Source organism: Ranitomeya variabilis, chromosome 2 (genome assembly GCF_051348905.1).
Source record: "Ranitomeya variabilis isolate aRanVar5 chromosome 2, aRanVar5.hap1, whole genome shotgun sequence".
Classification (NCBI taxonomy): Eukaryota; Metazoa; Chordata; class Amphibia; order Anura; family Dendrobatidae; genus Ranitomeya; species Ranitomeya variabilis.
The window spans coordinates 129,527,846-129,540,981 of NC_135233.1; the positions used below are offsets into that span (position 1 = coordinate 129,527,846).

General features: G+C 49.1%; 1 protein-coding gene across 1 annotated transcript in view; it reads right to left on the reverse strand.

The window, feature by feature from the left end:
* Window positions 1-11,146, reverse strand: part of CRIM1 (cysteine rich transmembrane BMP regulator 1) — a 957,989-nt gene extending 946,843 nt beyond the window's left edge. Inside the window, exon 1 of the mRNA XM_077283003.1 lies at window positions 10,355-11,146. Within this exon, the coding sequence (XP_077139118.1) occupies window positions 10,355-10,667 (313 nt within the window). The 5' untranslated portion in view covers window positions 10,668-11,146. The remainder of the gene's footprint in view (window positions 1-10,354) is intronic.
* Window positions 11,147-13,136: the final 1,990 nt, after the last annotated feature.

Sequence of the window (13,136 nt, forward strand, 5' to 3'; positions counted from 1 at the left end):
CTGTATTTGGAATGATACTCAAAATCAAAGCGGAAAATCAAATTACAGGCTGATCCAACTTCAGCTGAAATGCTTCAAGACAAGAAAATAATGCTTAGTAGTATGTGTGGCCACCAAGTGCCTGTATGACCTCCTTACAACACCTGGGCATGCTCCAGATAAGGCGCAGATGTTTTCCTGAGAGATCTCCTCCCAGACCTGGATTAAAGCATCAGTCAACTCCTGGACAGTCTGTAGGGCAACATGGCGTTGGTTAATGGAACGAGACATGATATCCCATATGTGCTCGATTGGATTCAGGTCGGGGGAACGAGCAAACCAGTCCACAGAATCAATGCCTTTATCATGCAGGATCTGATGACACACTTCAGCAACATGAAGCCTAGCATCTAGGGGCCCACTGCACCTGCATATGGTCTCACAATGGGTCTAAGGATCTCTTCCTGGTGCCTAATGGCAGTCAGGGTATCTCTGGCTAGTACATGGAGGGCTGTGCGGCCCTCCAAAGAAATGCCTCCCCACACCATTAATGACCCACTGCACAAAGGAGGAGGTTGCGGTTCTGCTGCAGAGTTGCTGCCCTCCTACAGACTCCCTCCGCGTCTCCTGGTGTACTGGCCTGTCTCCTGGTGCTGTATCTGCGACATGCTCTGGACACTGTGCTGACAGACACAGCTACCCTTCTTGCCCCAGATCGCATTAATGTACCATCCTGGATGAGCTGCACTACCTGAACAACTACTGTGGGTTGTAGACATTGCCTCATGCTACTGCACCTCCAGAGGTGAAAGCAATGACAACATGCAAAAGTGACCGAAGCAACAGCCAAAAAGGATGAGAACAGAGAAATGGTCTGTGGTCACCACCTGCAGAACCCCTCCTTTACAGGGGTTTTTCTTGCAAATTGCCTATGATTTCTACCTGTTGTCCATTCCATTTGCACAACAGCAGGAGAAATTGATTCACAATCAGTGTTTCTTCATAACTGGACAGATTGATTTCACAGAAGTGTGATTGACTTGGAGTTACATTGTGTTTTCAAGTGCTCCCTTTATTTTTTGAGCAACATACAGTATATATATTTATATATTTATTTCAAATTACTTGCAATCACTCCTTATCACTCTTTCACCGTTGATTTAGTTATCCAGCCCCAAAAATATATCCATGAATGCAAGGTAAATACTCATTTACGTCAATTATTAAAGATGCCCTGAGCTTCAAAAACAAATGCAGTGCTGGTAGCTTATGCTTGACAAACAAGAAAAACTGTGTCAGCAAATCATCAGTGCTGTGTGTTAAGCAACTGGCTTATTTCAATAGCGGAGCCAGCCCCTTCCTATGTCAAAGCTGATGCAGATATAGAAGGGACTGGTTTAGTTACCGAAAGAAGCCAGTTGCAATGATAACATTCCAACACAGAAAATTCTCTCTTGAGTCGAGCACCAGCCAGAAATGGATCTGCTGGTTGCTGGGTTATGTGATGCTAAGGGTATGTGCATACATTGCAGATTTCCTGCAGATCTGCAGCTTTTTTTCCGCGCAGAAACGCTGCAGAACTGCAAGTGATTTACAGTACAATGTAAATTAATGGCAAAAAAAAAATGCTGTGCTAATGGTGTGGAAAATTCTGCACAGAAAACGCAGCAGATTCAAAAAAGGACCATGTCACTTCTTTGTGCAGATCTGCTGCGTTTCTGCACCCATTCCATAATAGAAATCTGCAGGGGGAAAAAAAGGAAGACATCTACACAAAAATCTGCAACATGTGAACATACCAAAAATGTTCAGAGACTCATTCAATAAGTCTAAAAATTACGGTAATATTTTTGTGCTGATGTTAAAAGCACTTAGTATGTATCGATAGATAATTTTTACACGGCAAACAATTCAGGGTCAAGAGATCCCCTAAAGTGAGCTTGTCTTCCATTTTGTTACTTTGGTGTGGATCCTCTTGGGGGCTTCGATATCAATATAACATTTTGGTAAACTGAGGAGTTTAGTGTATATTCACATCTACACAGTTAGCGGCTAAAGTGCAGTGTAAAACCTGCTTCAAAATGGCATGCGGCTTTATTGTTATTTGCTAGGGATTACTCCATTAAAGGGAGCCTGTCACCCCCCCCCCCCCGGGGCGTTTTTAACTAAAAGCCACCTTCTGCAGGACTAATGCTGCATTCTGTCAAGGTGGCTCTTTTAGTTGGGGTCCCTGCCAACGCTGAACTATTCGAACTATTCGTTTTTAGAATTTGCCTTTCCTATCAGTAGTTTGTCAGGGGGGCATGTATTTTCCCCCTGACACAAACGCCTCCCAGCCATCACTCAGGGCCTCCGTGCACCGGGCGCCGCCTGCGCTGTAAGTTCCCATCATGTGATGGGAGTTGAACTGCAATGCAAACTGTGCATGCCTGAAAAAAAAACTTACAGCGCAGGCGCCAGGGACCTTAATGATTGCAGAGGAGGCGGCGCCCGGCGCACAGAGGGGCCGAGGGATGGCTGGGAAGCGTTTGTGTCCAGGGGAAAAAGATAGGCCCCCTGGACAGACTAAAGGTATGAGGGGCAAATTATAAAAACAAATATTTCAGCGTTGGGAGGGACCCCAACTAAGTGAGCCACCTTGACAGAATGCAGCATTAGTGCTGCACAAGGTGGCTCTTTTAGTTAAAAACGCCGGGGGGGGGGGGGGGGGGGACAGGTTCCCTTTAAAGACAAACGTCTTTTTTTAGGCTAAGCTCACATTTGCGTTCGGCAGCCCTGCGTAGGGCTGCGTACTTTTTCCCTTCATATCCGCACAGCTGCGCATGTGTCCTGCATACCTATCTTTAACATTGGGTACGCAGGGATAAGCGTTGTATGCGGATGCGGCGTTTTGACGTGCCCGCCGACCGCACGGGAACGCAACAATGCGTACCCAATGTTAAAGATAGGTACACAGTACCCATGCGCAGCTGTGTGCATATGAAGGGAAAAAGTGTGCAGCCCTGCGCAGGGCTGCCGAACGCAAAAGTGAACTTAGACTCAGTCTTCAGTTGACTTGAACTAGTTATGTGAAAAAATACTCTTAATCCATCAATTATATGGGAAGATTGAGAGGGCCTTTTTAAGATGCATACATTGCTAACAAATGCATATTACTAAGTATGCAGCCATGTAGTCTCCGTAGACAGATAAGAGCAGGTTCTCAGGTTAAGGTACCGTCACACTAAGCAACGTCGCCAGCGATCTGTGACGTTGCAGCGTCCTAGGGAGCGATATCGCTGTATTTGACACGCAGCAGCGATCAGAATCCCGCTGTGAAATTGCTGGTTGCTGCTAGAAGGTCTGCACATTATTTGGTCGCTAGGTCGCCGTGTATCGCCGTGTTTGACAGCAAAAGCAACCATACCAGCGATATTTTACACTGGTAACCAGGGTAAACATCGGGTTACTAAGCGCAGGGCCGCGCTTAGTAACCCGATGTTTACCCTGGTTACCAGCGTAAAATGTAAAAAAACAAACAGTACATGCTCACCTGCGCGTCCCCCAGCCTCTGCTTCCTGACTCTTACTGATCGCCGGCCCTAAACTGAAAGTGAAAGTAGCGGTGACGTCACCGCTGTGCTGTTAGGGCCGGAGCTCAGTCAGCGTCAGGAAGCAGAGGCCTGGGGGACGCGCTGGTGAGTATGTACTGTTTGTTTTTTTAACTTTTACGCTGGTAACCAGGGTAAACATCGGGTTACTAAGCGCGGCCCTGCGCTTAGCAACCCGATGTTTACCCTGGTTACCCGGGGGCCTCGGCATCGTTGGTCGCTGGAGAGCGGTCTGTGTGACAGCTCTCCAGCGACCAAACAGCGACGCTGCAGCGATCGGCATCGCTGTCGCTATCGCTGCAGCGTCGCTTAGTGTGACGGTACCTTTAGACTGTACAGTATATAGTAGGTGAGCAATAAGACCTAGGAGATAGGGCAGCATGATCAGACTACACAATGTCTGTAGTCTAATTATTTAGATACATGTATCTGCATATGAGCTGTTTACAGAAAGCAGCAGAAACATAATCTATTTACAAAGTTGTTTCATTTTCAAGCACAGTACATAGGGGAGACATTTGGTTTATCAAATGTTTATTTATTGCCAAAGTAGCATGTCAATGAAAACGTTTCAACCTGACAACTGGGCATTACCAGCTGGAGTTGCGTGGTAGCAGTCTGATACTATCCCATCGGTGCTGTTTTACAAAGTAAAGAAACACACCCCTGTCAATAGAGGAATGGTAACACCTAGTTGTCAGTTTATTCATTACTTTTTAGGAGAAATAACAAAGAAATGGCACAGAGAGTTTTAAGCAAATATACACCACAATAGGTATTTCAGGAGAATAAAAGTGATTACAACATTACACTGCGACACTACTCTGTCCTCCTTGTGAAACTGTACTCTGCCTTCGACACGGTGGAACATTCTCTCTTACTACAGATTCTCTCACCTCTTGGCATCACAGACTTGACCCTATCTTGGATCTCTTCATACCTAGCAGACCAGACATTTAGCGTCTCCCACTCACACATCACCTCATCTCGCCCCCTATCTGTCGGTATCCCCCAAGGTTCAGTTCCAAGACCCCTACTCTTCTTCATCTACACCTTCGGCCTGAGACAACTCAGAGTCTCAAGGCTTTCAGTATCCTCTCTATGCTAATGACACACAGATCTACCTCTCTGGATCCTATATTACCTCCTTACTAACCAGAATCCCAAAATGTCTGTCCGCTATTTCATCATTCTTCTCACCTACATTTCTAAAACTTAACATGGATAAAACAGAATTTGTCATCTTTCCCTATCTCACTCAACCACCCCCCCAACAAACCTATCCATCAAAGTCAATGGCTGCTGTCTCTCCCCAGTCCCACAGGCTCGCTACCTCAGGGTAACCCTTGACTCTGATCTCTCCTTTAAACCACATATTCCAGCCCTTTCCACTTCCACTTCGACTGCAACTCAAAAATGTCCCCTGACCTCCTGTACCAGTAGGTGACATGTTTTGTTCGAGATTATTGTACTTGTTTTTTATTATGTATACCCCTTTTCACATGTAAAGCGCCATGGAATAAATGGAGCTACAACGAAAAATAATAATTACTAAAACAGATATGCCAAAAATGGTGACAACAGTGGTGACCCAAAGTAGATGCCATAAATGTATTACAAATGCGGGTCCCAACAATGGGACCTGCATCTATCCCAAGAAATACGTCCTCTGCTCTTGCTGCTGTCAGAGAAGCCAGAATTCAAAGGAGTAGGAATTCTAACCACCTCTTCAATGACAGCAGCAAGTGTCAGGGCCTAGGTTCTCATTGATGGGACCTGTGTGTACTATACATTTATGCCATATCCTGTGAGTATGTCATAAATGTACAAGATAGTAATACTCATTTAAGCCTTGTATTCCAATGTTCCAGAGATATGGTTTAACCCACTTCTCTTTCATCAGTAACCGAATAAGCTACAATTAAACATACCATTTAATATGACTGTGAAGTCTGATTAGTATGAAGCACACTGAGCTATATTGCAATTAAATAGTGAGATTTATTGGTCAAGTGCACATAACTGAAAACAGAAGAGGCAATTTACAGCAAGGCTGCTGTTTGTGGTGACCTTAGGCTCCTTTCTGTGGAGCAGTAAATGATATTCAGAATGTATCTTGTTCTGTCCACAAGACAGTGCAATGGACTTAAGTCTGACAGGAGAGTAGGGATGAAGGCAGTGAAAATCAGCATTAAACATCTGCCGGTGACTTAGAGAAGCCTCAGGAGACCTTTTCCTGCTAAAATACAAGACACGTTGGCCTTGAAATGGAATCACTTTAGATAGATAGTATCAAGCAATTCCTACTTCCTTTCTTCAGGAAGAGCTAATCTTTGCAGTCTGTGCATGGAGCCCGACCGAGTATGTGCCATTAAACTGAAATACATTTTGAACCTAAATCTCCCAGTAATGTCGTCCTAGGGTGTTACATCCTTAGGCTATGCCTCCTGCATCAGCAAGCACTCCAACCAAGGTGAATGTGAAGCTCGGAGCAAAGTTATTAGGGTGGGATTTTTTTAGTTTTTAAGAGAGGCAAGGACTATGAAATAATAAATATCAAAGGTCAGTGAGGCTATTTACTTCATACAGAAATAGTATTTGTTGTGTGGTCAGGATTGGACGAGCTTTGTAAAATCTTGACAAAGACCTACAGTTTCCTAATAAGCAGCACGCAGAGTTGCCTTCTACCACCAGGCAAGTGTCCGTACCAGTATTACTTCCCAGGGGGCACTCATCTTTGCACAGTTAATTTTTTTTGCCTGATTTTTGGAGAACAAAATGGATTTTTGGCTGCATATACTCGCCAATACAAATTAGAGATGATCTCTGACTTCATGCCATGAACGTGCTAAGCAAACACAAATCCTAGCAGAGGCTGGATACAGTACAAGATCTAAACTACATGCACGCCCAGTCCCTGGGTGCAAAAATAAAAGCTACAAGTGCATGTATTCAATTGCAAAATAGATCTGAAAGAAATCTGTTATCAGGTTGATCAGTGGGAAGCATCTGATATTTCAGCAGCTGTGCCATCGTGCAACCTGTTGAGTTAATAGAGCGGATATATGGGGAACATAACAACCATTGATTGCCTTCTGATTCTGCCTTTAATAATCTGGACCAGAGGTCATCTGCAATTATTTTCATAGAAGGTATTTCCATCACATTTCAAGTGCTTCTCAATCAATTGTATTAGCTGGACTGCAGCTCAATTTATAAGCTAAAATCAGGTTAATTGCTGGTTCCATTTCTGAGTCTGTAGTGATGGATACATATACATGAATATTTAATGCATACATAACTCTGTACAACTGTGATACCTGCAGACTACAGCCTGCCATGTGCTTCATATACAATTTCTCCTTTCATACTTGCTCTATATCAGACCATTCTCTTGTGCTTTGGCCAATGTCAAACATGATTGTGCTTTTCTTATTCGAATCCTAATACCAGATTACCACATATACAACAGACCAAGGGATGGATCCGCTCTCCTCTATACTGATTTCCACAGCAGATACAATGCACAATGGATCCCTTTAGTTGGCACCACTGTTGTTGTTGATAATATAATGTTATCTAAGGATCTACATGGGGCTGCAGGTAAACCTACAGACATCACACCTAAGAGATCACATGGTGCCCCAAATGACAGACAGACAAAACTTTGCTAGATCAGTGCTGTGCCCCTTCCAATACAGGCAGAATCCTGCAGGCCGCTATTAGATTTATTTATCAAATGAATTCCCCTGGTATTGATCCCATGCTCAGCATCAATCTGTGCACATTGGAAAAGTGTCTCACTTTGCCATCAGCCCTGCCCTGGCAGCTATTTGGCAGCATCTAATACCTAATCTGGCCCAGAATCAGCAATCCAGAAGAGCAAACAACCCTGTTATTAATGGTACACAGCGTGTGTACATTACACTGCTTTCACTGGATGCATGCACATTGGCACCCCTGGCATCATAATAATGAGAGGTCTACCTCCTCAGCAATCAATGAGAAGATCAAGGAGCGACTATTGATGTGCGCACTCACATCCCATAGGAATGCAGCCAATGCGCGAATTACTGTACATGCCAAAGAAACCTGATCTGGGGACTGTTCACAAATTTGTAAAAAACAAATGTAAAAAAGACACAAACAAACAAAAAAAACTATTTTCTTTATACTTGTGGAGTATGAAGATGTCAGCAAGGAATGTATAAAATATAGACAGAACACAATCTCATGCAAGAGGCACTGAATCACATGCAACTTACTGCTACAGACCAGCAACTGTTGCCAGCATCCACCTAGCGCCATCATCCCAATGCCAGCCTCCATAGCACCACCATCTTAGTGCCAGAATCCACCTAGTGGCACCTTCATATTGCCATCACCTGGTGCTTACATCCACCTAGTGGCACCTTCATAGCACCATCATCCTTGTGCCAGCCTCCACAGCGCCACCATCCTGGTGCCAGAATCCACCTAGTGGCACCTTCATAGCGCCATCATCCTGGTGCCAGAATCCACCTAGTGGCACCTTCATAGCGCCATCATCCTGGTGCCAGCCTCCACAGCGCCACCATCCTGGTGCCAGAATCCACCTAGTGGCACCTTCATAGCGCCATCATCCTGGTGCCAGCCTCCAAAGCACCACCATCCTGGTGCCAGAATCCACCTAGTGTCAGAATCATAGTAACAAAATCCTGGTGCCGGCATCTACCAAGCGCCACCATCCACTTAGTGCCACCATCATAGTGTCATCATCCTGGTGTCAGCAACCACCTAGTGCCATTCATCATTTTTCTAGTGCCATCAACTTAATGCCATCCACTGCTACACTATCCACTCTTGCCATCCATTATCCTCCCATCACCATTATTAACTGCTGCCATCCATCATCCTGCCAGTGCCAACATCCACTGGTGCCATTGATCACTGTACCAGTGCCAGCATCCACTGGTGCCATCCATCATCGTCCCAGTGCCACCATGCACTGGTGCCATGCATCATCCTCCCAGTGCCGCCATGCATCATCCTCCCAGTGCCAACAAACACTGGTGCAATACACCATCCTCCCAGCGCCATCATCCTCCCAGTGCCACCATGCACTGATGCCATGCATCATCCTCCCAGTGCCAACAAACACAGGTGCCACACACCATCCTCCCAGTGCCACCATGCCCTGGTGCCATACATCCTCCTCCCAGTGCCAGCATCCACTGTTGCCATACATCATCCTCCCAGTGCCACCATACACTGGTGCCATACACCATCCTTCCAGCGATACCATGCACTGGTGCCATCCATCATCCTCCCAGTGCCACCATGCACTGGTGCCATCCATCATCCTCCCAGTGCCACCATCCACTGGTGCCATACACCATCCTCCCAGTGCCACCATCCACTGGTGCCATACACCATCCTCCCAGTGCCACCATCCACTGGTGCCATACACCATCCTCCCAGTGCCACCATCCACTGGTGCCATACACCATCCTCCCAGTGCCACCATCCACTGGTGCCATACACCATCCTCCCAGTGCCACCATGCCCTGGTGACATCCATCATCCTCCCAGTGCCACCATGCCCTGGTGCCATACACCATCCTCCCAGTGCCACCATGCCCTGGTGCCATACACCATCCTCCCAGTGCCACCATGCCCTGGTGACATCCATCATCCTCCCAGTGCCACCATGCCCTGGTGCCATACACCATCCTCCCAGTGCCACCATGCACTGGTGCCATACACCATCCTCCCAGTGCCACCATCCACTGGTGCCATACACCATCCTCCCAGTGCCACCATGCCCTGGTGACATCCATCATCCTCCCAGTGCCACCATGCCCTGGTGCCATACACCATCCTCCCAGTGCCACCATGCCCTGGTGACATCCATCATCCTCCCAGTGCCACCATGCCCTGGTGCCATACACCATCCTCCCAGTGCCACCATGCCCTGGTGACATCCATCATCCTCCCAGTGCCACCATGCCCTGGTGCCATACACCATCCTCCCAGTGCCACCATGCCCTGGTGACATCCATCATCCTCCCAGTGCCACCATGCCCTGGTGCCATACACCATCCTCCCAGTGCCACCATGCACTGGTGCCATACACCATCCTCCCAGTGCCACCATCCACTGGTGCCATACACCATCCTCCCAGTGCCACCATGCCCTGGTGACATCCATCATCCTCCCAGTGCCACCATGCCCTGGTGCCATACACCATCCTCCCAGTGCCACCATGCCCTGGTGCCATACACCATCCTCCCAGTGCCACCATGCCCTGGTGACATCCATCATCCTCCCAGTGCCACCATGCCCTGGTGCCATACACCATCCTCCCAGTGCCACCATGCACTGGTGCCATACACCATCCTCCCAGTGCCATCATCCTCCCAGTGCCACCATGCACTGGTGCCACACCATCCTCCCAGTGCCACCATGCCCTGGTGTCATCCATCATCCTCCCAGTGTTACCGTGCACTGGTGCCACACACACCATCCTCCCAGTGTCACCATGCACTGGTGCCACACACCATCCTCCCAGTGCCACCATGCCCTGGTGCCATCCATCATCCTCCCAGTGCCACCATGCCCTGGTGCCATCCATCATCCTCCCAGTGTTACCGTGCCCTGGTGCCATCCATCATCCCCCAGCAAACACTGTATGATGACCATATAGGAGACAGCACACAGAAAAGTTCAGCCGCTTGGGTGCATGCTCCATGTGACCTGTCAGGAAAGGGTTAATGCATGAGGTGAATGGGGGGCTCCAGCTCTCACCTTCACATACCCCCACTTCGTACTCGGTGATGGAGTCGCCATTGAGCGGGGGGCGGATGACACAGCGCAGCCCCCTGTCGCAGGCTCCGTGCAGCCCGTACACTCCCCCGCAGCTCTCGTTCTTCTGCCGGGCGCACATGAAGCAGCAGCCGCAGATGCCCAGTACTATACTCCCGGGGCAGTTCTTGGGCTCCTCGCATTTCGATTCATCGCAGGGTAAACAGACCAATGCCCGGCTGGACGCAGGCAGCAGCGACAAAGCCGCCAGCACCAGGTGCCAGAGACGCAGCGACTTCCCGCCCGCCAGGTGCATCCTTGCTCCGTGTCACACACGACTGTCACAGAACCGTGCTCCGCTGTATTATCCCGAGGAGTCGCAGCGATCACCTGAAGTTTCCTCACACGGAGCCCACTGTGCGCCACATATTCCTGTCAGTGACGCGACCGCAGCCGCCCCCGCTACACAACTTTCCTCAGAGTTGTCACTTCCACGGAAACTTCTCCACGTCCCTCACACCAAACTTCCCAGTCTTGTCCCCTTGTCAGTGGCGCAGAGTCGTCCCCTCAGCGCTGCCTCCCAGCAGCGGCTCCTGGGCAGAGCAGAGGCGCGGTCCGTCACCCAGAGGTCGCTGTGCGCTCAGCCCCGGCCGCCTGTCAGGCTGCGCTCGTCCTCTGCCTCTCGTCCTCTGTCTCTCGCACAGTCGTTACTTCGCTCTTGTTTATCGCTCTCTCGTACAGACCGCAGCCCGAGCTGTTCACGCTTCCTCCTCCCTCATGGCGGCGTCACAATACAGACGACTCCCCCGGCCGCCTTCCGTCTTCTCATTGGAAAGTGCGCCATCGTCTTGTACCGCCCTGAGATTCCTCATATGGACGAGCTGAGGTGTGAGCGCCGCGCTCCTCTCCGTGCGCCTGTTCCGTCACTGCCCGCCCGGTGTAATGAGCGCTGGGGCCGGACTGCGTCATTAGTGGTCCCCCACAGCGACCGTCCTGGCACCTGACGGGTCACCGGTGATTTTGTCACTGACACTTGCTCTGGGGAGAAGCACCGTGCTCTGTGACAATGGCTGTGAACATGGCCTCTCCTGTGCCGGCAGTGCCTGCACCTCACCTGCTCTCAGGCTGTGAAACATGGAGTGATAGGGGGGCAGCCCCAACACAAAGTCCACAGGACCCCGACACCACTGTTCTGAGATAGGATTGGTCTTCTTACATGGGCCATTAAAGAAGATTTGGGGCCCCAATCACCAGGGCCCGGTCCGACTGCAGCCCCCGAGCTAGGAGCGGAGACAGAACCAGACCCCTGTGCATAAACCCTGCATGGTCCCATGACAGGCTAATACTTCATCATCCTGCACCCCTTAGGGTACGTGCCCACGATCACCCACGCGGCGTCCTAAACGCCGTGTTCTAGGTTACAAGCACAGTGGATGGGATTTACAGAAATCTTACGCCCACTGTTCTTCTATTTGACACTGCGTAAGCTCACCCGTGGTGCGGGATTACCAGCCGCTGTATGTCAACTATCTGCAAGCGGAGATGCTAGTCTCACCCATAGCCATTCATTGGATGCGGTAAATCCACATGGCTCAATGATCACATGCGGATTACCTGTGTGATCATGGGCACATAGCCTTACATGTCTGTGACGAAAGCTGCTGACACTCTGGAGATGGACATGGCCCCCTTAGCTCTTGGGCCCCTGTGCAGCAGAGGTTGCACCAATGATGCCTCTGTGACACGGAGATACCAGTAAATGGCACAGAATTAGTGTTGAGCGATACCGTCCGATACTTGAAAGTATCGGTATCGGAAAGTATCGGCCGATACCGGCAAAGTATCGGATCTAATCCGATACCGATACCCGATACCAATACAAGTCAATGGGACTCATGTATCGGACGGTATCCCTGATGGTTCCCAGGGTCTGAAGGAGAGGAAACTCTCCTTCAGGCCCTGGGAACCATATTAATGTGTAAAATAAAGAATTAAAATAAAAAATATTGCTATACTCACCTCTCCGACGCAGCCTGCACCATACCGAGGGAACCGGCAGCGTTGTTTGCTTCAAATTCGCGCTTTAACTTCCTTACGCGAAGTCCCGGCTTGTGATTGGTCGCGCGCCGCCCATGTGGCCGGGACGCAACCAATCACAGCAAGCCGTGACGTAATTTCAGGTCCTTCAGGATTTTAAAATTACGTTCCGGCGTTGTGATTGGTTGCGTCGCGGTCACATGGGCGACGCACCCAATCACAAGCCGTGACGTCACGGGAGGCTGGACACGCGCGCATTTTAAAATGTGCGCGTCTCCTGCCTCCCGTGACGTCCCGGCTTGTGATTGGTCACGTCGCCCATGTGACCGCGACGCAACCAATCACAACGCCGGAACGTAATTTTAAAATCCTGAAGGACCTGAAATTACATCACGGCTTGCTATGATTGGTTGCGTCCCGGCCACATGGGCGGCGCGCAACCAATCACAAGCCGGGACTTCGCGTAAGGAAGTTAAAGCGCGAATTTTAAGCAAACAACGCTGCCGGTTCCCTCGGTAAGGTGCAGGCTGCGTCGGAGAGGTGAGTATAGCAATATTTTTTATTTTAATTCTTTATTTTACACATTAATGTTGTTTCGATACCGATACCCGATACCACAAAAGTATCGGATCTCGGTATCGGAATTCCGATACAGCAAATATCGGCCGATACCCGATACTTGCGGTATCGGAATGCTCAACACTACACAGAATAGGTGCGGCCCTGTTACAGATTGTGCATTTGAGCC